We start from the raw sequence: 24173 nt of genomic DNA on the forward strand, positions 1-24173 counted from the left end.
CTGTAGAATGCTGCTGACTCCCTGCACTCACCTTCCCTGGCGCCTGGCATCGGTTACGATTAGGCAACTATCTGCTATGCTGGCAGTGGCTGGAGGCCGTCGGGCTCCCCACACACCCTCCAGCTGGCCCGTGGTCCATTTCCCTGTCACGGGCCGAGTGCCCACCCTTCGCTCTCCATGTGGAGAAGAGGGAGCAGGGGAGAAGACTTGCCTTTTCTGCGAAGACCTGGTTGCCAGAGAGCTGGGTGAGGTGTAAGAACTCCAAGTGCAGGGATCCAAACTCCGCCAGGATGCTGCTGCTCCCTGCCACGGCCCAGCCCCAGCTCCTGTTGGAGCCGCTGAAAGACAGAAGTGGCCTCGGTCACCCTCTGTCAGCAGGGCTGGCTCCTCTGTCCGTTGGGGAGCACCTACTATGTGCCAGGCACTGGACTAGGAGCTTCGCCATGCAATCCCAGTTAACCCTCCCTGGGGGTCGGTGCTATTCATAGCCCCATTTAGCTGATGAGGACACCGAGGTTGGTGAGAAACTTGCCGAAGATCACCCAGGCCTGTCTGACAGGTAATATGCTTTGTTTCTATGGTCAAGCAGCTTCTGCAAGACCTGTAGGCTCCAGAAGAATATTAGCAGAGCTGCCTTGGTGGCCAAGACCTGGCACACACATGATGTTAAATTTACAGGTGATACCAATAATGCCGTCAGGGGCCACAAAGACCCCCCCCCCACACACACACAGAACACTCTATTTCTATCCACTTGTCAATGGCTCATAATCATTGTTGCTGTTTGTGGAGGGTAAACGGTGCATGGCTGGGGTCCAAAGAGGGCAGATGAAGAGAGCAGGGATCCCATCTGGCCCCCTCCCTCCCCTCTCAGCCAGTGCTGCTCATGGACACACAATGGCCCCCGCCTGGAACTTCGTGGAACCCACACCTGAAGGCTGGGTGGCCCTGCTAAGACCACACACCTGGGGCTGCTGGACCCTGGGAAGTCCGAGGTTAGGGATGAAAGCAGCAGGGGCTCTCGGAGCAAAGGTCTCCTCACTCGCTGAGCATGTACATGTCTCACGGACACCTTAGATGGATCACAAGCATGACCCTACGACCCCGCCGGAGAAGGCTGTCAACTAACCGCTTCCTCCCTTTCCTTGAAAGTACTGGGTGCTTTCAAGGAGGAAGAGTGCAGGGGCAGGGCCTCGAGTAACCCTCCCATCTGCCCCTTTCACAGATGAGGAAAACAAGGCACAGGACAGTGAAATCACTGCCCGAGATCACACAGTAAATGGAACAGTGGGGACCCAAGGCTGCTCTGACGCCAGAGCTTGTCCCAGTCACTGTGCAGCTGCTGGTCTGTCGTCTCATTACATGATAAGAGGCCAGGACGCTGCCTTTCCAGGAGCTGTCACTTAAAATCTCCCTGGGACCTGCAGCCAGGAGGCGCAGGTTCAAGTCTGTTAGCAGCGAGGTCTTGGGCAAACCATTTCTTCCCGTGTACCTTAGTTTCTGCATCCGTCAGACTGAGTAAGGATAATGCGTCCCCATCTCCGCTCCTAGGGCTTTGCGGGGATTGAGAGAGAAGAGGAAGATGCAGAATGGGGGTGGCCTTGGGTAAGCTGCTTCCTCTCCCTGATCTGAGTCCTCATGTGTATCGTGATGCTCTTTCCTGTGGGACATTTAGGACAACCAGGGAGACAAGGGTCAACCTCCCTCTGCAGGGAGGTTGTGGGGGACAGTGAGTGGGCACAGAGCGGGGTGGAGTGAGTGCCCCCTCTCTGTAGGGCCTCCAAGGTGCGGTCAGTGTGTGGCAGGCTGGGGGGCTGGCTCTGCCGGGGCCTCTGGAAGCCCCTCTGCTTCCTTGCTGTGGTAGCTCTGGCTCCCTGGGAACTGGCCTCTGTCATCCCTCTGTCTCCCAGGGACAGGACCTAGGAAGGCAGGCGTGGGTCTGGGAGGTCACAGTTTGCCAGCTGAGGGGCACCGCTTTATCTGGGGTGGGCTGGGGCTCCCCTAAGGCTGCTCTTCTCCTCTCTGATGTGGTTTCAGGAAAGTCAGGAAACTCTTCCAGCTTCCAGAAACAGATGGAATTGAGTTTTAGGATCTTCTGGAGCAGGTGATCTCAGTAAACATCCCTGCTTCCTTGGGTATTTTCCCGACTTGGGGGCAGGTGGGGAGGGATGGGTTGCACAGAGAGGGGAAACTTGGCTCCTAGATGGTAAATAAAACAGCTTCCAGATGCAGGCACTGGGGGCAGGCGTTTGCATCATGACCTCATTTAAAGCCCACAAGGCAAAGCATCATTAAACCCTGAGGAAATAGGCTCAGAAAGGGAAGTGAGTTGCCTTCAGAAGCTCAGAGCTGGTAGGTGGTGGAGGCAGGATTCAAACCTCAGAGGGCACTTCCCTAAGGGGTCCCCCAGATGGCCCCATATCCACCTCGAGGGAAGGGGAAGCTGACCCTTCTCTGTCCCTCTTCCCCCCACGCCAAGAGACCTCTCTCTCCAGCCTGTGATCTCAGTGGGAGCTGCAGGTACCCACAGAGGGCTTCCTGAATAATGGATGCTTCCTGCCCTCGCAGAGAAATTCAAGGTAAACCCCCCCCCCAGCCACCAACCCCCCCCCCCAGCCACCAGCCATCTTTTGCTCTCATTTTCCCCCACAGGAGCCTCTCCCTCCTCTCCCCTCCCTCTCAATGCTCACCCTGCCAAGTGGGCCTCCTGTGGTTGAGCCGCCCTGGGCAGAGGCGGGCGGTAGGCCAGGCACCTTCTTCTCTCCTGCCTGGCTTCAAATGCTGGCTCCCCCAGTTCCCAGCTTAGGAGACCTCAGGCGGGTCAGTGAAGGGTCAGTGAATTCTCTAGACCCCAGTCTCCTCATCTGTTAAATGACAGTACCCACACCTCATAGAGCCATTGTGAGGTATAAATTATGCACGAGATGACTGTCATTGTTAACATTATGTAATTACGCAACCTAAATTATGTGTTGTTTGTTAGAGTTAAGTTCCTAATATGTGCCAGGCAGCAGCGGTATCTTATTTTACCTTCACATCCAACTTCAGAGGTAGATACCAAGATTCTTATTTCATAGGTTAGGATACTCAGACTCAGAGAGGGGAAGACACTTTTCCAAGGTCACACAGTAAGTGACAGTGCTGGTAGAGCTGATCTCAAATCCAAATCCTAGGTACTTTGTGCCCCAAATGCATCTGTTCTGGGCAGCATCCAGAGACCAGGAGGTCTTCTGATCAGCCTCATGAGGCAATGGGCTGATGGAAGCTCTGCCCTCTGCTCCCATCTTTGCCTTTTAAGTCTCCAAGTGGACTCTCCCCTGGTGGGAGGGGCTGCTCCACAATGCCCCTCCCCAGCCTGGTGGAAGCTTCTACATGTGTGTGCCTGTGTGTGCACACATGTGTATGGTGAAATCGTTAACTCTGGAGCCAGACAGACCACGATTCTAATTCTGACTTTGCTTTGCTGCTGTGTCACCTGGGTAAGTTACCTCACCTCTCTGAGTCTGTTTCTTCACTGTTAAAATGGGGTCCAAGTGGTTGTTGTGTGCTGAAAAGAGAGAACCCACGTCATTGTGCCTGGGACACGGTGAACATTCAAAAACATGCACAATTATTACGATGTGTATGTAAGTGTGTAGCAGAAACGTGCACATGTAAACGCATCTTTGTGTGTGAATCTGTGCACATATATAGAGGTGGGAGAGTGCGTGTGACAAAGGTGAGCCTGCATATCTGAGTCCTCATGATTTGGGTGAGTGGCAGTTGGGTGCATAGGTGTGTGTGAGGCTGGGTGTGTGAGAGAGCCAGTGAGATTGATTCAGCTGCAGAGGCCCTTGGACTGGCCACCTCCCCTCTCCCAGAGTTCAGTGGTCCTGCAGGTCACAGGTCATGGTTGCCCCTGCCTCTGCCTCCCAGGCCTGCCACCAGGGAGGGGGAGTGGTCACACTCACTTGGAGACCACCTCCCTTCAGGGTCCTCCTCACCGGGCAGTTTGGGGACAGGGCCTAGTTACTGCCCCTCCTACTAGGGCCCAGGTCCGAGCTGCTCACAGCCAGCCCTGCTCTGAGCAGGGGCAGCAGCGTGGACCCAGCTCCCACCAGCAGGCCCTCTCCAAAGGGAACACTCAGCGCCACGCGGGCTGTATACATCCCTGACGTTTTCCCTGGTGGAATGGGGAGGCATTTTTAGCAATAGACTCTCTTACCCAGAAAATGAGAGGGAGGTGTTGCCAGGAAATATGCATACACATACATATGTATACGGCACTGGCAGCATGCAAACAGCCTAAAAATAAATGCGCTTTCTTAATCAGAAATGTCAGGATCTGTGGGGGATCAGGTCTGGGCTCTACAGGACACGGGTAAGGCAGGCAACCAAGGCTGCAGCTTGTGGGGCTTGCTTGGAATCAGGGGGTGCCACGCATGGAGGAGGGAGGGGTGCCTGAGCTAAGGTTTTATCCCAGACCCCAGGCAGTGAGGCCTGAGAAGCTGGACCCGGGACAGGGATCCAGAAAGAGGGGGTGTTTGTGTCTTGGCTCCAAGACGTCTGGCTGTGTTTCTCCAAGATCAGTGTTGGTGGGAAAGGAATCTGAGCAGGGATCAAAGTGTCAGGGTCTGAGGAATCAACCCTGGCACCGAGATGGGGGTTGGATGGGCCCTGAGGGCCCCTCCCTGGCCTGCAGTGAGATTTAAGTGACATCACACCCCAGGAATCCTTTCTGACCACGGAGGTGAAGATGAAGAAGGTGAAGATGCTGAGCAGGCCGAGTCCTCCCTTCTTTGTAAGGCCCTAGAGGGTGTGACCTCCCCAGGAAGAAAGGGGGCCTTGGGCACTCCACCCGAGCCCAGGGCCCCTGCCTCCCCTCCCCTGTTGGACTGAGATCCCTGAGATAAGAAATCGCTTCAGGAGATGGAACAGAAAGTCCAGTGTGATGGACATATTACAGCCCTCCCCCCAGGCTCAGGTTGTAGGATGGTCTCAAGAATGGCCCCAGAGGGCTCCCTGGGTGCCTGGGGACCGGCACGTGCCTTCTACCAGGTCTCCAGGTCTGCTCCATGCATCGCAAGGGTGGCAGGGTTCCTGCCTGAGGGAGGGCCAGGTGGGTGTTGGGAGCAGAGCTTTTGATCTCTAACAAAATGGGTTAAAACTTGGCCCCACTGCCTGTGAGCTAGAAGACCTTGGGCAATGGGCATCACATAAGTACCCACCCTAAAGGCCTGCTGTGAGGAGTGTGTTCTGAGGCGTTGAGTGAAACCCTTAGCATAATGCCAGGCGCAGAGGGATCGCTCAGTAAATGGTAAGGTCAGCAGTCATCAGAGTCGGTCTCTCATGCTGCACACACGGCCTCACGTGAACATTTGTTGAAGGAATGAACAAAGAAAGACGGGGACATGGGTCCTGCCCTCAGGAAGCTCCGGGGCCGGTGGGGGAACATGAAGACTGAGTGTGACAAGGGCCACAGGAGGCAGAAAAAGTGCCTGGAGGCCAGGAGAGGCAAGGACACCTTTGGCTTCTGGAGAAGGTGGCATCTGAGCTGAGCTCTGATAGCTAGGGAAATGGTGAGAAATGGCAGCCCAGGGGAGGAAGAGAGCGAGGGGAGGCAAGACAGTGGGGTGCACTGGGGTCTCCAGGAGCAAGATTCATGCTCCTCAGTGGATCCTAAAGCTGGCTGGCCACTATTCCCCTGACTTCGAGCCCGTCCTTTCCCCTCTGGGTCTCAGTGCCACATCTGGCTCCCACCCTCACAGAGGGAAGCAGCGGGGCAGGTAAGTCCCTGGGGACTTTGGAGTGGGACGGAGCTGTGGCCCTGGCCCCACCTGCTCTAGCTGTGTCACCCCGGGTCCCTTGTGCTCTCGCTCTGTGACTTGGTGAATGTCCAGAAAGACTCTAGTTCACACGCCGAATTACGCAACCTATCAGGAGGGGAAACGATGCAAGTGGCCAATAAAAACCAATGTTTTAAAACAGTCGGTAGAAAGAAACATACCAGTGGTTTCTTGATTAGTGGAGGCACAGGTGATTTTCTGGGTCTTATCCAACACTTCTGGTATAATCCACATTTTTTTTGCAATGAGGATTTATTTTTATAGGAAGGAATCATAATAAATATTATTGAAAATGGAGTTGGAAGTCCTGGGCTCATGTCCTGGATGGTCCGTTACTGGCTTATGTGACCTCGGCCAGGGTCTTTCCTCCTCGGAGTCTGAGCCTCCATGGGCCTGATGCTCCCAGAAGCCCCTCTGGGTTCTGACAGCCCCTCTGGGCTCCTGAGACCCAGCCCTGACGGGGGCTGAGGGGTCAGCAAACCAGGGTCCCTCTGCCCAGGGTCCTGACTCCCCAGCAGCTTTGGGTTCCTGCTCGTGGTGGGAGGTGTGATGTGCCTCCCAGCCCGGGATCCCAGCTGGGAAGGGAGGGCAGTTGGGGCACAGCAGCGGGGCTGTGAGTCATGGCAGTGTTACGAGATGATCACAGAGGAACGGCGGCCCCATCTCCATGCCAGAAAGATCAGGTCTTGCGTGGCCTAAACCCGAGAACCAGGTTTAGTGACCAAAGCCAGCTCAGGAGAGCCCCTGGCTGAGGCTAGGTGTCACTGTGCCACTGACCCCCATGATTCCTGCGGCGGCATCATCCCACCCTGTGTCTCAATTTCCACGCAGATGCAGCCGAAGCCACAAGTGGGAAACCAGACGGCATCCTACCTTTTGAAGTTCACCACGCCTTTTGGGATTCCTGTGGGGGTATCGAAGGCCGGCAGGAGTTTCTCTCCCAGCTTGATGGCCTTTATTCGGAACACCTGCAAGGAAGGGTCAAAGGGCACTGTGAATCTTGGCGGATAAACCTGCCAAGGCTGCTGGGCCCAGAGTGGGAGGTGCATTAGGCTCTGGGGTCAGACAGGCCTGGACGTGAACCTGAGTCCATGAATTCCTGGCTCAATTTCCTCCCTTGTTTATAAATCCAGGGCAATATTGCCTTCCTCAGAGGGTTGCTGGAGGAATGAAAATTAGGTAATAGTTGTAAAGCCCTTACTGCAGGGTCAGGACTAGGATGAAGGCTCAGTGATTATGCTGTGCTGGGAAGACGGAGCGGTCAGGGCAGCGGGTCACCAATGGTCAGTGCCTGCCTGCACGGCGGGACCAGTGCACCCCAAGCTGAGTGCGTGAGAAACACATTCGGATAGAGTGTAACGAGCATGGGATGGGGAGCTCCCGGCCTTGCTTCCCAACCTGGCTTCCGTTTGCTTCTCAGCAAACCTCTGCCTTCCCACCTGTAAACCCAGGGGAAGGGCCTTTCCCCTCTGACATTCTGATTCTGCCCATTGTTCCTAGTTTACAGCGGCAAAGGTGAATGGCTAAACCGGTGATGTGATGGTCGGGGAGCCACAGGGAGGTCCCAGGTGTCAGGGCCCTTGCACGAGGCTCTCAGCCCCTCAAACTGTTCTTCTGGGTAATTCAAAAGCACCTGTGACCTTCTGGCTCCTAGGAATTTATTCTAAGGGAATAAATCATCAAGGATGTTGCAAAGACTTAACTTTATGGCTATTTATTCCAGTGTTGTTTAGAATAGTATAGAAAAACTGGAAATACTCTAAATATCAAGCCACAGGGAAGTGGTGAAATTATGGCTTATCACTTCCCTGGTGGCGCAGTGGTTAAGAATCTGCCTGCCAATGCAGGGGACACGGGTTAGAGCCCTGGTCCGGGAGGATCCCACAGGCTGAGGAGCAACTAAGCCCGTGTGCCACAACTACTGAATCCCTTGCACCTAGAGCCCATGCTCCGCCACAGGAGAGGCCACCACAATGAGAGGCCCGCAGAGAAAGCCCACGCACAGCAACGAAGACCCAACGCAGCCAAAAATAAATAAACAAACTTAAAAAAACAAAAAAAACACAAAAAAACATACATTAGGGCTTCCCTGTTGGCGCAGTGATTGAGAGTCCACCTGCTGATGCAGGGGACACAGGTTCGTGCCCCGGCCCGGGAGGATCCCACATGCCACGGAGCGGCTGGGCCCGTGAGCCATGGCCGCTGAGCCTGCGCGTCTGGAGCCTGTGCTCCACAACGGGAGAGGCCACAGCAGTGAGAGGCCAGCATAATGCAAATAAATAAATAAATAAATAAAAATTAAAAAATTATGGCTTATCCATGCAATGGAATACCATGCAGCCACTGAAGTGATGTTGGAGAAGTTTATTCCATAGCAAAAAACGGTTTATAATCTATTAAGAGAAAATATTTCACAATGGTGTAATTCAACTTTTGTAAAAATTATATACAAGTGGATGCCTGAGGAAAGGTTGGGAATACACTGAACTATTAACCATGGTCTTCTCAGAGGACTAGGCTCATGGAAGATTTTTATTTCCTTCTTTTGGCTTAACTCTATTTTCTGTGCTATTTTTACAATAAAAGCAAACCCACAATAACCTTATTTATTTTTGAAAAGCTGAGAAGCAAGTCCCTAAGCAACCACTCCTGGTGGGACAACAAGCGTTTCCTTTCACTTCTGGGGCTCCAGGGAGACTCAGTGTGCTGACCGCCCATGTGTTGTTGCAAAATGAAGTCTTCTTGAGGTCTCTCCTTCTAACATGTGCAATTTAAAGGCTCTGAGGCAGCTGTCTGGGGACTGCAGTGGACAGGAGTTCGTGAACACTACCTGGGCTGTGGATTGGAGGCCTCTGTGGGGCGGGTGCAGTTCTTGTTTAGGAAGGAGGGAGGGTGGGAGGGAGAGGGAAGAATTGCACCTGGGGCCTGGTAGTGATGGGTGACAGAAGATGATAACGACCAGTGCCAGACAGTGGGTCCTAGAAGTGGGCACTGGGGCAGCCACAGCAGAATCCTGAGGGAGCTTGTCTAGAATTCAAATACCAAAGACTCGAGTCACCCCAGAAGCTACTGGTTTAGCAACAACAAGGGGCTGTCGTTTGAAGGTCCTGATCTCTTCATTTGCCCCCCGGGGAGGCTGAGCACAGAGGCACGAAAGAACGCAGGAACCCAAGGGAACCTGACCCAGGGCTGGGGCTCCAGCCTGCCCTCTGCCTGAGGACGCCAAGCTAACTCCTCTGAAATGCTCCTCTCTGCCAGCAAACCACGTCTCCTCCTTTGGAAGGCCCTGATGCAGGCTGGCGTGGCAGAGCCTCAACCATCCCAGGGAGGACACTGCAGGTGTGACTGGACAGGAGTGGTACCATGCGGAACAGAACACCTGTCCTCCTTATCATTTGGAAATGATGTGTCTTATCTACGTCACCTTTGATCCTTGCAACAGGCTTGTGGGGAAGGTGTTGACCCACTTTGAGGAAAACAAAACTGAGTCTCAGAGAAGCAAGTTGTCCAAGGTTATGGAGCTATTAAGTGGCTCTTTTCCAGGACACCAAGCCGCCTCACCAACACAGAGAGATATGGCCTCACACAGCCATGGCATGCAATGGGAGGTGGCCTAGTGGTTCCAGAACAGAGGTGAGAGAGACCAGCAAAAATTACATCCTGTAGAGTGGAAAGGGCTCTTGACTGGGAGTCAGAGCCCAGGTTCAGATCTCCCCACTCAGCAGCTGTGCGACCCTGTGTGAGCCAGGTACTGTCTCTGAGCCTCGTGTGCACAAAGGAACAGTGACGTGTGCCCTGGCTTCTTCAAAGGGGTCTTCTAGAAATCAGATGAGAGGATGTACATAAATGAATATGCTATAAAAACTGTAAAGTGGGCTTCCCTGGTGGCGCAGTGGTTGAGAGTCTGCCTGCCGATGCAGGGGACACGGGTTCGTGCCCCAGTCCGGGAGGATCCCACATGCTGTGGAGCGGCTGGGCCCGTGAGCCATGGCCGCTGAGCCTGCGCTTCCGGAGCCTGTGCTCCGCAATGGGAGAGGCCACGACAGTGAGAGGCCCGCGTACCACACACACACACACAAAACTGTAAAGTGCTTTGCAAATGTCACCTGGTGCAGCTGTGGTTGTTCCTGTTATTCTCGTGGAATATTCTCATGGAAGCGGAGTCTCTGTGGGGCCCCCCACCTCCCGTCCTACCCAGCAGGGGATCCGCCTCCTGCAGGTTCCCTCTGAAGCAAGAAAGGCCTCAGCCCAGGAAGGGGTGTGGGATCTCCTTCACCGTTCATTCCACAAACACCGTGGGAAAGACCCACTCCACAGGCACCCCCTGTATGCGAGATGGAGGATGGAGAGAGGAGGGAGGCCTCAGTCTGGTGTGGCCGAGTCCTGGTGACAAGCAGTGATGCTGGGCCAGGCTGAACAAGGGCTAGAACCCAGGCCCACGGTGGAAAGACACAGGAGCCTGTGTGACCCGCACCGGCTCCCTTTCCTAAATCTCAGTCTCCGCGGCTGCATGTACGCCGGTCTCCGCGCGGGGAGGTGCTGGGCACGGAGGGGTCAGGGAGGCGTGGCTGGAGGACGGGGCTGCGCCCATAACCCCGAAGCCTGCCTGCCCAGGGGTTCTGAACCACTCGGGCTCCCCTTGGGCCTTCTGGACACAGGTACTCCTACTACACCCCACTGCCTGGTCTGCCCCCCCCAGAAATCGCTGGCCCCACACCCACCCCTGTGAGCCCTGAGCTGCATGGCTCCACCCCCATCCTGGACGGGAGGCTGGCTGGTGCCCGTGCAGAGCATGGCGCCTTTTTCTGCTCCACATCATTTTCCTGTCCTGGTGTTTTCAAATGAAATTCAGGCCTTGGGTGGCTCGCAGGGCTCGCAGGGTTCCCACGGACAGTCATTTGGGGACAAATTGGTACAAGCGGTAATCTCTGCTGAGGAGATTAGGCTTGATGGAGAGGGGCCCCGAGTGGCCGGAGAGATCAAGTGCTCGCCGCCCACTGCCTCCGCCCACGTGGCCTCCGCCCGTCCGCGCCACTTGCTGCAAGGGAAGCGGCAGGGCTTTCTCTGACAGCAGCGGCAGAGGCTCCCCACCAGCAGGGGGCAGGATAATTATGTCTCCAAGCGGACAGAGCAGCGGCTGTGCCGAGCAGTGCAGCCGCTCTAAGTAGGGGCCACACAACTGACGGGTGCCCCATGCGCTGGGGATTCTGCCAGCCTCCCCCCAGATCCTCAGGCTGTGCTTTCCCAGGCGCTCACGAGGGATGAGGTCTCCCATTTCTGTGGTTCTCAGGATTCCTTGCAGTGCAGAGAACATGGGCTTTGGAGCCCTTCAGCCCTGGGGCCAAACCCTTTCCCACTCGTCCCATTTCACAAGAGCTCTCTGACCCCCGGGGGTTAGGACCACCCCACTGTGGGGAAGGCATGAGGTCTAGGGGCGGGAGAAGGGACTTGCTCAAGGCCACAGGCAGGTGCCGCGTAGGGATGAGACGCAGGTTTTCTGACTCTGTGTCCAGGGCTCTGCATTCTCGCCGCCCTTCACGGCCCTCCTTCCGGAAGCCAGCGCAGTTCGCCTGGGCCGAGTGGCCGGCAGAGGCTGCCCACCTCCCCGGTCGCCCCCTTGAGACCTGGAGCTGGGGTTTGGCTGGTGTCTGGCCCGGGAGCAGAGGGCAAGGGGATGGCTGTGGAGCAGGCCAAGGCCAAGGGGCCCGAGGAGGAAAGGGTGAAACAACGGTCTTGGCTTTATCAGTCCTGAGAACCAACATGTGCGAAAACCAGTCCAGCAGCAGCACAAGCCTGGACGGAGCACAGATATCGCAGGTGCCCTATGGGGAGCTGTGAGGATGGTGGGCAGCCCTAACTACTGCCCTTGGAGAATTTACTAGCAACTGTGGGAGCCACCTGGGCTCCCCTGGGCAGCAAAATCGAAGGAAGAATCTGTGGGTGGCACCATGGAGATGGGATTCAGATCCCCTCGAATCCCTGTTTCCTCATTGGTAAAATGAGGGGGTGGGATTGGATGTTCTCCTAAGCCCTTTCCAGCCTGGATGGTCCAGGGGCTTTGAAAGGCCAGCTTACCTCCTCTCCCGTCAGGTAGAAGGCTGAGAGAAGTCCTCCGATGTACCGGATGTTCACTTCGAACAAGGATGCTTCTCCACTCTGCGGGGCAGAAAGACAGGGAGGGCAGTGGGGACATTCGTGAGATGGCCACAGGGCTTCCTGAGGCAGCCAAGCCCTTGAGACAGGTCACACCTGCCACTGCCCCTGCGCCACTGACCTGGCCACACCTGCACCGGGCTCCAAGCCCTTGCCCAGCGGGCCAGGCTACCTTTGGTGGTGGTTTTCAGAGCAAAATGTGAGAGGGATCAGCACCTGCCTGGCGGGCAGCTACTGAACATTTACAGAGTTCCAAATAAACACTGGGTTTGGCTTCCTTCCCCAGCCTTTGCTGGAGGCCATCGGAGCAAAGTTATGCCTGGCTGCTCTCCAAGGAGCTCAGGAACTAGTGTGGGGAGCTGCTGGCTGAAGCTTAGCCTGAGGAGAAGCAAATCCTGCTCCTGTCTGGCCCCCTCCTCCCCGAGAGAGCCTCCTGGCTTAGCAGGAGGATGGTGTGGTCCTTCTTTGGGGTGACAGGGCAAGTGGAAGGTTCTCACAGGAGGTTCTGAGGCAGAAAGGAGGGGTGCCAGGCAGATCCTAGTAGGAAACCAGCAGTTTCTCAGCCTCAGCTCTGTAGCCCTCAGGGCACACCCACACTTGCCTTAATCATGGTTGTTTTCTTTCTGAAGTGTGGACTGCAAAGCAGGGGTACTGAGGCACCATGCCAAGGACCAGATCTGGGTTAAAATCCCACCTGAGTCACTCAATGGGCTTTCGAACTTTGGGCAAGATATTTCGCTTTTCCCTGCCTGAGTTTCTTCATCCCGAGCAGGGTGGATATGAGATCCTGAGTGGGGCAGGTGAGATGCCTGCCCGGTGCCTTCCCAGTGCTGGGCATGGCTTCATAAAGGTGCCTGTTATAACCCCCCTGCCCCCCAAGGGCTCCCCTTGGCATACTTCCCACATCACGGTCTTTTGTTATTGATGACAACAGTGGTCATCTTTTTATCTGGGAGAGCTTTTCCATTAACAGGGCACTTGCAAAGCTACTCTCTTTTGCCTTACAGTCCTTGGTGAAGTCATCATTCCCACTTTTCAGATGAGAAAGCCCAGGCTCAGAGAGGTGGAGAGACCCCATCTTGCTTTCTTCCAGGGACACTCCCAATGTGTCCCAGCCTGTGTGAATGTCCCTAGGCTTGCCCAGCCCTGCCACCACCTGGCTCCTCAGGCAGCTGCCTGAGGCCCGCTGTCTACCCACCATCTGCAGAGGGGTCAAGGTGGGCTATGGAGACACTCCTTCCTTCTCCTGCCTCTGATACTGTAGGAAATGGGAGGATTCTGAACTTCCTCGCCTCACACGGACTAGCAGAAGTCATAACAAGCCTCAAAATCATCACAGTGATGATGGCACCACTTTATCTGTATTGGACTTTATAGTGTCATAAAATGCTTTTTACAACCCTCCGTGGTGGTTAATCCTCACAAGCCTGTGAATTAGGCACTATCATTGTACCATCTATTGGTTGGGAAAGTAAGGCCCAGGAAGGTTAAATGACTTTTCCCAGGCTGCGAGCTGAGCCAGAGGCTCTCCTGTAGCGTTGCCTTCCTGGACTTTCCCCACTTTGTCTCTCTGCCCTGCTCTGCTCTGACATGGGCCTCTCCAGCAGCAGAGGCCTCCATTCTGCCAGGAGCTGTCCCGGTTCATAGCAGGATCTGTCACTTGTGGAGCCCCAGATGGAGCCCGACAGTGTGTTTTGATGTGACCCTTCCCCCTACCCATCTGTCTCCATGTCTTGCTCCCCCAAACCACCTAAACAGCCTCCCTGTGGGGAGCTGAGACCTCCAGGATGGATCTGTTACTTTAGTCTGGGCTGAGAGATCAGAGGGAGAGGCATCTGGTATTTAAGGCTTTTGTACCATCCATATACATGAGCATCCCCGCCCCAAGGCCCTGGTCTCTGACCAGGGATGCCTGCAAGACTGGAAACCAAGAGGGTCCCAAACCTGGTCATGGCCTCAAACCAGACAGCTCCCCCTGCCCCTCTCACTCTCAAGAGGGCAGCACGGGGGTGGATGGGGACCTCTAGGTGAGGGCAGCTCCGAGCAGATAACCACTTCTCCCTTCCCAGAGTCGCTTCCCCTGTTGCTGCTGTTCTGTCTGACAGATTCAGTCCCAGGAGGGGCTTCCTGGGTGGAAGCAATGTGCCTGGCACCCTAGGGAGGGCAAGAATGGCTGTCTTCCACCCTAGGGAGTTCCGGCTGGTAAATACTCATGGGCCGGCCAGGGATGGGGGGATATCCCCCACCTCAAGGCTGGTCTGAGGAGAGGGGCCTTGGCACAGGGTGTGTGGAACCCTGCTTCCAAGAATGCTCTGCTGGGCAGCCTGGGAGGAGCGGGTCACTGACCTCTTGGGCCCCTTCTGGCTCTAATACCCCGGAGGTCTTTGACTCACCACGTTCAGGTGGAAGCTCTCTTCCACCCAGGCCTTGGCCTCCTGGAACTCCTCCTTCAGCTCCATGAGGTAGAGGGTGTCGAGGGAATCAATGACCGTTGCCCCGCTGAGGCCTCCTGCAGGCACAGAGGATGGGTCAGTCTCGTCCTTTCCACCCCAATCACACGAGCCACCATTCCTCGGGCCTCCTCTAAATGCCTGGGCAGGCTCCCAGGCATGATCCAGGGAGACTCCAGGGCGACCAGCCTTTGAAGCCACATCTAGGACCCAGAGTCCCCCCATGGGCTGCTTCTTCCTCAGGGCAGCAGACAGTGGGTGGGGGGTTGGAAAGACTGAGTTCAAGGGATGAGCTGCTTCCCAGACCTTGGTCCACTCTTACATCTGCCAGCAAATCAACCATCAGGGCCAGTTGAGCGCCCACCACTTCTCTGTCATGCTAGGGGTGGCGGGTGGGTGGGTGAACTGCCATTTGGTCCACAAAATCTTAACAAATGTGCCAGTCCGCTGACTCTTCAATGCCATTCTTTATTTTATTCTAAGAACAAAACCATTTTCATAAATATTTATCCAGGAAGGTATTTATTGCCGTATAATATATAATGGGTCAAAGTTGGGAAAAAACCCTCCAAGTCCAATAATAGGAGGGTAGTTATACAAATTGTGGCTCATGTATAAAATAGGACACTATGCAGACATTCACACAACTGAGAAAGACCTATGATAGTTGGGGAGATACGCATGGGATCTGTTAAGCTAAAAAATAGTAGATTGCGAAAAAAAAAAAAGCACAACATAATTTCTTTACTGTTTGCCAATGTGGATGAGCCTGAACAGAATTAAGTCTGGCAGGAAGTGATTCAGTGCTTATTGCTGAGTGCTGGGATTACAGGTGCTTTTTGATTTCTTCAGCTCATGGATTATTTTTATAACCAGAAATTTATTTCTGTTTAAAAAAAACCCGGAAAGACAGTTTGGACAAAGAAACTAAACAAGTGCACAAACCAAAGATTCCGTGGCCACTTTTGCTCTAGGCCAGTGGGTACACAAAGCGTGAGCTTTGAGGCCTGGCCCCTGCCACTGGGCCTTAGACTCTTGTCCTGGGAGTAAAGGCGGAGAAAATTGTGCAGCTTTCCACATCACAGACTGGACAGCAGAGCGATGAGGAAGAACTTCCCACATGGGACAACCAGAGCCTGCCTTCTAGAGGACGGTAAAGGCGGAAAGGAGGGAGGAAGAGATGTGCCTGGGGCCATCTGGAGGGCTTCCTGGAAGAGATGGTGGCCTCCCATCAGCTCCTTACAACTTTAGTCATCGCAGGCAGCAGCATTTTCCTTTAGGGACTAGAGGGTAACTTCAGAGGAGTAATTGTTCCTTCAATGTCCTCCTTGCAGAGGCTCAAAGCACTGAGACTCACAGACTCCACCTTCCCCTAGCGGACACTAGAGCTCGCTGACAGGTGCTGAGCCCCACTTGAGTCTGAAGCACGGCTTTGGGGGCACTCCTGCATTCAGAGCTAGCGTCTAATCTCCTTAATTAGTGCTTCCTTAACTGCTCACTTGTGTTGACTTCGCAGGCAGAGAATCCTTGTGAAACTCAAACACTTAACCACCTCTCTAGGCTGGGCAAGGTCAGATAAAGGGCACGGCTTGGAAAAGGATGGGAGGGAGATCTGGGAGAAGTTGGGAGAAAGTTAAGTCTGGAGGTTAAAGACACATTTCCAGAAGGGAGGGTTTGCAAGGAAGAGTGGAGGGAGGGGAGGGCTGGGGGATGCAGGCGTTTCCCAATCCAGAGACACTGTGTCCTGGGACGGCATTTGAGTTGAAGGGAATTTCCAGAATGTCAACCCCTCCTACACTTAAGGATTAGTAGGAAAACATACTCAAAGCCAAATAAAGTTGATCTTTTTCTGGTTTATCCTGGCTGCTTCCCCTGTAGGTGTCCAAGGCTGAGCACGATTCGTTCATGGGACTCTTTACCCTCCTGAGGTGCTCAGGCCTTGGGACACAGATGGGCCACACATGGACAGAGAGGGACTGAGACATGCCCAGGCCAAAGGGCACAGGCCTGGGGTCCACACTCCAGGCTCTGATGCCTGGGTCCCTTCCTGTTAACCACAGGGCCTCAAACCTGACTTCTTAAGGGCCTGGAGGGATTTTTGAGATGCGGCTGCCTCACCCCTAGATTTCATAGATGAGGACCCCAGAGAGGTCTCGCCCAAGATTAGCCCAAGGGAGGAGTGGAGCCCCAGGCCGGGCCACGTGTAGTGTGTTTTCCATGAGAGGGCCTCTCAATTCCCTGGGAAAACAATTTCGGATCTGCTTGCTAAGTCCCCCTCCCCTGCGGGGGCAGGAGGCTGCTCTGACGTGTGAAGAGAAGAGAGGCCCAAGCTGTGTGTCCTTCAAGGTCAAGGGAGAGGCGTCCCAGGGTACCCGATTTCTGGATCCTGCCCCGGGCTGCCTGGTGTTTTCACCCCAGAGGGCCTCCGTCTCCTGGGCCAACCCTGAGTCCCAAGGCCCCAGGGCCTTGGCTGGGCCGGGAGGGCAGCCAGGGCTCCTCGTGACCAGCTGTCCTTCCGGAACACTCCCGAGGCAGCCGGCTGAAGAGGCGACTCACTAAGAGATTTGTTGGCAAGGTTCCGCCCCTGCTCTCGGGTGTCCCAGTCCTCCTCCCCCTCCGCTCCCACCTACCACACAGCTGGGCTGCAGGCCAGCAAGGCACTTATTGGAAAGCTTTCCGTTTCAGGCCAGAGGTTACCTGGCGGCCAGGCCGGGCAAGAGAGAAGGCCCTATCCCGAATTCAACTCTATCTGCACCTGCAGCCGACCTGGGGCAGCTCTCCAGGGAAAAAGACAGCCGCCTATTCAGTCAGCAGGCCCACAACTTGTATGTAAAGAGCCAGCGGGGCACAAAGAGTCAGGTGGCCAGCTTGGAAGCTTCCCTGGGCCTGGGCGGCCCACCCTCCTGGGCGGCCCACCCTCCCGGCTCTAGCTCTGAACTGTTGCTGTTCACAAGGCCCCTGCTGTCTCCCCTTCCTGTGTTCTTCTGTGAAAAGGACACAGCTCTGGGTTCACATCCCAGCCTGGGCCAGCAACACATCTGCTCTAAGTGTCAAAGTTCTCATCTGTAAAATGAGGTGAAGACCCCTGGGCTGGGGTACCGAGGAGCCACTGAAGGTTCCTGAGCTGGGACAAAGGTATCATATACTGCTCAGCCTAGATACACCTGATAAAGACATCTGTACATGCCTGGCACGGTGTAAGGGCTTGACAAATCAGTTCATTGTTCTTATTTCTGGGGTCCCTTAGCTCACCTTGAAACATTGGCCTGGCCAGGGAGATGTTGGTTCAAATCCTGGCTCCACTATGTACTAGCTGTGTGCAGGGCAAGTCACCGTACCTCACTGAGCCTCATTTTTCTCATCTGAAAAAATGGAGATTACAGTAGGACCAACCTCGTAAGGCTGCTGGGAGGGTTAAGTGGGGGGGTGGATGGAAAGGAGTTGGCATGATGTTGGGTACACATGTGCTTGTCCCCACAAACAGAAGTGTGGCCCTCCTTGTCCCCAGCTGGCCCTGCGCAGCCCCGCCACAAAGTCTTCTGGGGTCACTGAGGCCTTGTGACCCTCCTGCCTTACTGGCCTCTCACCACCCTGTTGGGCAGTGTAGGCACAAGATGTGGCTTGCAAAAGCCTTGACCCAACTTAAAGGAAAAGTGTCATATGGGTTCCACCTGTGTCTGCTGCTTCCCACCCCTGACCTGGGTGTGCACCTGCCTCCAAAAGGGTCTACCTACCTCCCGGACCCCTTCCTTCCCCTCTGATTCACCCTGTATCTTGTCGCCTGATCTGTCTCCCGAAAACCAGATCCATTGTGTCCATCCCCAGCTCAGGAACCTGCAGTGGCTTCACAGTACAACCATACAATAAAGAGTTGTGCGTGTGTGTGTGTGCGTAAAGTCTTTTGGGTCTGAATCTAAAGGATCTGGCTAATATCTCACATCAAGCTCTGCTTCCTGGACACAGGCTGCATCCTCTGGCTTTCCTACCTTTGCATGTGTGGTCTCCTCTGACAAGAAAGCTTTTCTGTGCCTCTGGGCAAAGCCTGCACTTTCTTCAAGGTCACTTCCCACTGGCAGCCTTCCCTGATTGCACCCAGACAACCTTCTCCCGCCCAGAGACCTCCCGTAGCACTTTCTTGGGCTTCCCACTCAGGTACCCTCCATTCCTGCCCTGCACTGTGGGGCTCTGTCTCGCCCCTTAACTAGACCATGAGATCCTTGAGGCTCATGCTTCTCTCACACCCCTTCCCTGCCTTGTCTCCAAGCAGTCCCAAAGGCCAGAGCTCCCAACCCTAATGGGCCCCTCCCTATTCCCTGCAGCTTCAGCACATTCCCCGACTTCTGTGACTCTTCTACAAACTTTGCTAGGAGTTGCCTTCCCCATTCCACCTGCTCCTGAGGGGTCCAGAGCCTGCCCAGTGCCTCCTCACCCAGGAAGCCACTGTGATCCTCACCCCACAGTCTGCATGAAGTCTCACCCTCCCTGAGAAGTCTTCCCCAGCCCTTCAGGGCCCACCCTCCATGCCCCTACTCCGTGTACCCCCATCGCCACGACAAGTGCTCCTTTCTCATCACTCTAAAGGGTTCGTCAATTTACTGCCCTGTCCTCCGAAATAGTAGGGGGCACAGTCTGCAGCAGAGTTGTCTCCACGCTCAAGAGATGGCTGCCAGTGGGGGTGGGTAGGCTGGAGGGCAGGAGACCAGGCTGGCCCGTCTCCGGCACCTGTACCGACACCTTGGCACCACGCTCACTCTGTGCTGGATCTTGGCCTTCAGGATGCCGCTCTTCCTCTTGCTTCTCCTTTTCACCCTGTGGTTGCTTCTTCCCAGTCTCCTCTGCTGGTTCTTCCTCATTACCAGGCCTCTAAAGACCGGGGCGCCTGGGGCTCCATCCTTGGGCCTCTTCTCTGTCCACCTTCCTTCCTTTAGTGATTCAATCTGGTCTCACAGCTTAAATACCATCCACATGCTGATGGTTCCCAGATTTAAATTTCCAGCCAGGACCTTGACCTCGGAGCCCAGACTCACTATCCAATAACTCCTTACTCACATTTCGGAGGTCCACACACATCTCACCTCTAACTCATCTGAAAGCAAATCCTGCGCCTCCCTCCAAACCTGTCCCTCCCGCAGTCTTCCCACCTCGGCGAATGCCAGCCCACTCCTCCCAAGAGCTGTGGCCCCAAGCCCTTGACTTTGCGTCTCTCGCCCCCACATCTGGTCCCACAGCAAATCCTGGCGGCTCTGTCTTCACAAGGGTTCCAGCCTCTGCTCACTCCTCACCTCCTCTGGGCTACCGCCTTCAGAAATGCAAGTCCTATCATGCCGTTCCTCTGCTCAGAACCCTCTCAGGGCTCCCCCCTGTCTCGGAGGTTGTGATTTGGCCCTGGCCTCCTCTCCCTGCCTGGCTTCTCTCCCTCCACTCCAGTTCCTTGCTGCTCCTGGCGCCCTCCAAGCCTTAGAGTCTTGGCCTTGGCACTTGCGATCGCTCTGCTGAAATAGCACCCCCATCACTCTTCCTGTTCCCTCTTTATTTTTTCCCAGTGCCTTTATCCCTAGCAACGTTCCACGTAGGTCTGCTTCCCTATTTACTGTCTTCCCTGATGGAGCGTAAAACTCCGGGCGGGGAGAGCTCTGTTTTGTGCACTGCTGCCCTCCACTGCCTAGAACACTTTCCTGCCCATCACAGGTGCCCGACAAGTATTTGGGAATAAAGGGCCACCTCCTCCTGGGCAGGGAAGGCTTCGAGGGGACCGTGGCTCATTCATATCTCTCAGTGCCTGGCTACAGTCTGGCACCCAGAGGCATTAAAGGTCAACGTGTCAGTTGAACAGACTGAACCTACTGCCCGGGCATCTTCTGTGACCACCCAGGTCACCAGGGCAGCTCAGCTGTCTGCTCTAGGGGCTGGTGCCAGTAGACAGAGGAGACCCTCCCAGCAGGCTGCGGCCACATCGGCCAGGGTGGCTGTGTGTGTCCACACCAGTGCCCTGCACAGAGCTATCTGTCATGCGTGTCGGGCTCTACAAGGGAATGGACCCCGGGCTCCTATAACCTCCTCTCCTGGGGGCTGCCTGGCCAGGAACCACCCTGCCCTGCTGGACTGTGGCTTGTATCCCCTCTCCTGACTCTGCCATATTAATGATGATGAGGTTTTTATGTGACATTATATTAGCAAAGAGAAATGGGTCAGGCTGGAAAACATAAGCTCCAGGAAGAACATTTAGATAGAAACAAAAATCACCCAAGGCGTAGCCTAGTACCACAGTATCTCCAGAGCCAAATACTAAGGGTTGCATTTAATTTGATGATGTAGTCCACAGAGACTTTTCTTAATCTGTAAAGAAAACAACACAAATGTTTTTCTCAGCTTCCAAAGAAACCAATATGGCTGTGGGGCAGGTCACAGTTCCCAAAGACGGATGCCGCAGGATATCCCATCCCACAAGAGGACCTCTTCCCACTCTCCTCTCCTTGAACCTGGGTGGAAATTTGTGACTACCTGGAATAACAAAATAAAGCAAAATGGATGATTTGCTAGTTCCCAGGCCCAGACCTTAAGAAACAGGCAGTTTCTACTTCCTGTCTCTTGGAATGCTGGCTCTTGGGACCAGCCACCATATTGTGAGGAAGCCCAAGGTAGGCCACAAGGAGAGAATAGATGGAGAAGCCATACATATGTTTTCTGACTGACAGCCCATCTGAGGTTCCAGCCAACAGTCTGCAACAATTCCAGACATGTGAATGAAAAAGCTTCCAGAAGTTTCCAGGTGTCAAGTCACCCTCAGCCTTCAAGCCTTCCCAGGTCAGGGCCCATATATCCTGGCAGAGAGGGAAGCTGTCCCCATTGTGACCTTTCTGAATTCCTAGCCCACTGGATCCGTGAGCATAATAAAATAATTGTTTTAAGCCAGTAAATTTTGGAGTAATTTGTTATGCAGCAGTAGCAGCTGGCATGCTCTGCCACATGGGTTTCTATGAAGATGAATTAAAGCGATATCCCCACTACCCCAAAGTACATTGTTTAAAACCACATCAGGTCTTCTGGCTGCATAAAATCTTTTTAGGGATTAGGACCTCTCCATTTTTATCAGGTCTGGGTTATCTGTTTGTTTGTTTTCCTCCAATAGGAATATTTTCCTTGAATCTTTCCAAGGTGGTTATTTCCTAGATCACATAAAGTTGTGTTCAGGGGCTGAGTGTTTCCAGAAAAAGGTTTCTTGGTGCCTCCAGAAGGACTAAAGATATTTTTTACAAACTATTCTTGGAACCCAACAGAATGCTCTTACTAGAGGCTGATTAATAAAAGGTGATCAGGTCTGACCATGTCACTGCCCTTAAAAAAAGCGCTCAAAGCCTCCTGTTCTCCAAGTTCAAAGTCCTGGGCACAGTATGCAGGGTGCCTGTGGTCCAGGCCTTGGCAACCTCTCTAGTCTCACCTCCCTCCTGCTCTCTTTGCATGCAATGCTCTACGCAGAGCAGACCACTAGCAGGTCCCTAAACACCCTGCAGTGTCTGCTGATGCAACAGCATTGTGTCTTCTCTCAAATGTTCCAGAACCACAGGCAGAGCTGACCACTCCCTCCTCTGCAAGCCTGCCCTGCTCTGCTGCAGGTGCTCTGTTCATAGCACTGTTCGCACTACACCGTACATTTTGCCTGTGAATCCCAAAGGGCAGTGGCTGGCTCGGACTCTTCCCAGGAGCCGTAGCATCCATCCCCAGGCCAGGCACTGAGAAGGCAAGGACAAATGGCTGTTGAATGATTAAACGGCTGGTGGAAATGCCCACAGCGCTTTCTTAGGGATTTCCAAACACTTTACAAGGCCGCTTGGCCTCGGAGAAAACATACCACTCAGAGCAGTGGTCAGCTATCCAAGGAAAACATCGTCAGAGGAATAAGATGGACAGCGGCAGACGTCAGGGCCCTGGTGGAACTAATGGCTTCCTCCACTCTTCCCAAACAGATGCCACGCTTTGCAGCCACAGCCAGATGGAGAATGTTTGTTGTGGCCGACCACTGGATGAGGTCCATTGTGACGAATGGCCAGATACGGTTCACTGAAGCAGTCTACTGGACAGGGTTCCTTGATGGAAAACCAGGTATGTTTAAAAATGTTAACGTTTTGGGGCTTCCCTGGTGGCGCAGTGGTTGAGAGTCCGCCTGCCAATGCAGGGGACGCGGGTTTGTGCCCCGGTCTGGGAAGATCCCACATGCCGCGGAGAGGCTGGGCCCGTGAGCCATGGCCGCTGAGCCTGCGCGTGCTCCGCAACGGGAGAGGCCACAACAGTGAGAGGCCCCCGTAACACACACAAAAAAAAGTTAACGTTTTGTTTGTTTTTAAATAAGAGCTGAGGGTGCAGTCGGACCTGGAAACTGGTATTCAAAAAAATTCCCTGCGACAGCGCTATGTAGCAAGCTCTGAAGTGCTTTTATCTCAGAGCATCTCTGAGAGAAGAAATGGCAGATGGAGAAATTAGTACCCAGGATCCTCCCAAGTCGCACAGCAGCTCAGGGCAGAGCTGTAACCAGACACCACCTTCCAGACCATTTGACCTTATGGGTTTTGGTTATCCCAGCTTTGTCCCTTCCCAGCTGTGTGATCTTGGGCAACTGACTTGACATCTCTGGGCCTCAGAAAAATTGGACAATGGGGTCTCCTTTTCAGAACGGCGTGGCCAGTTCAGATGAATGTATACAAAGAGCACTCAGCAGGCACTCAGTACAAGAGAATTCGATACACCCAGCACAGAGTAGGTGCTCAATGCACGGGGCTGTTACCATAAGGCTCAGTTCCAGCAGAGGAAGGCAAAGCTAGGATCCCTTGCAGATTAGGCGGGCAGGAGGTGTGGGCTCTCAGGAAGTCGGGACCAAGCTGGGCAGGCACTGTGATATTTTTAACACACTTCTTGCCTCAGTGGGAAGAAGAGCAAAAGCCGGAGCCCTGGCTGCTCGCCCCAAGAGACACTAAATCCAACTGCTGCTATGGGAAGCTCCTGAGGGCAGACCCAGAGTCCGCCCATACTCTGGCTTCTACCTGCAAATTAGATAATTGCCCAGTACTATCCCTCTACTTCCACGGGGAGGGTAAACATCCCTGTCCCATCGACCTTGGTCTTGTCCATGTAACCTGCTTTGGCCTCATGGTGGGTAGGGAATTAAAACTGGCTCTGACTTTAGGCTTAGCCATGAGACTTGCCAATGGGATTAGTGGATGTGACTTGAACAGAGGTTTGAAATAAGCTTGCATGGGGGGGTGTTGCCCTCCTGTGTGTCCACCTTTCACCTGGAGAAGAGCAAGTCTAAAATAGCCATGAAGGTCCATGAAGGATGAGAGATAGGTGGAGCAGACCTGGACCAGCTGAGCACAGCCTAGATAAACCAAACCCCAGCCTATCTGTAGCTACATGAATGAGAAATAAATGCTCACTGTTGCCTGCCACTCACTGTGGAGTAATTTGTTATATGGCATTATTTTTGGAAATAGCTGACTGATATAATGCCCTTCCAGCTCTATTTCTTTTTTCATCCAAAAGCACTTATTTATTTATTTATTTATTTATTTATTTATTCACTCACTCACTCACTGGCTGTGTGGCATGTGGGATCTTAGTTCCCCGACCAGGGATTGAACCTGTGCCCCCTGCAGTGGAAGCATGGAGTCTTAACCACTGGACTGCCAGGGAAGCCCCCCAGCCCTATTTCTTAATGGTCTTGTCACGTTTTCCATACTCTAGCTGGACTACA

General features: G+C 54.1%; 1 protein-coding gene across 3 annotated transcripts in view; it reads right to left on the bottom strand.

The window, feature by feature from the left end:
* The window catches only part of MAN1C1 (mannosidase alpha class 1C member 1), a gene marked incomplete at its 5' end in the record, with an annotated part of 135263 nt that overhangs the window by 20011 nt on the left and 91079 nt on the right, over positions 1 to 24173 (bottom strand). For all 3 annotated transcript variants that reach the window (XM_081225284.1, XM_081225285.1, XM_081225286.1), the window contains 4 exons: positions 212 to 338; positions 6699 to 6793; positions 11901 to 11981; positions 14372 to 14487. In XM_081225284.1, the coding sequence (XP_081081410.1) occupies positions 212 to 338; positions 6699 to 6793; positions 11901 to 11981; positions 14372 to 14487 (419 nt within the window). The remainder of the gene's footprint in view (positions 1 to 211; positions 339 to 6698; positions 6794 to 11900; positions 11982 to 14371; positions 14488 to 24173) is intronic.

Source organism: Mesoplodon bidens (genome assembly GCF_964165515.1).
Source record: "Mesoplodon bidens genome assembly, chromosome: 2".
Lineage (NCBI taxonomy): Eukaryota > Metazoa > Chordata > Mammalia > Artiodactyla > Ziphiidae > Mesoplodon > Mesoplodon bidens.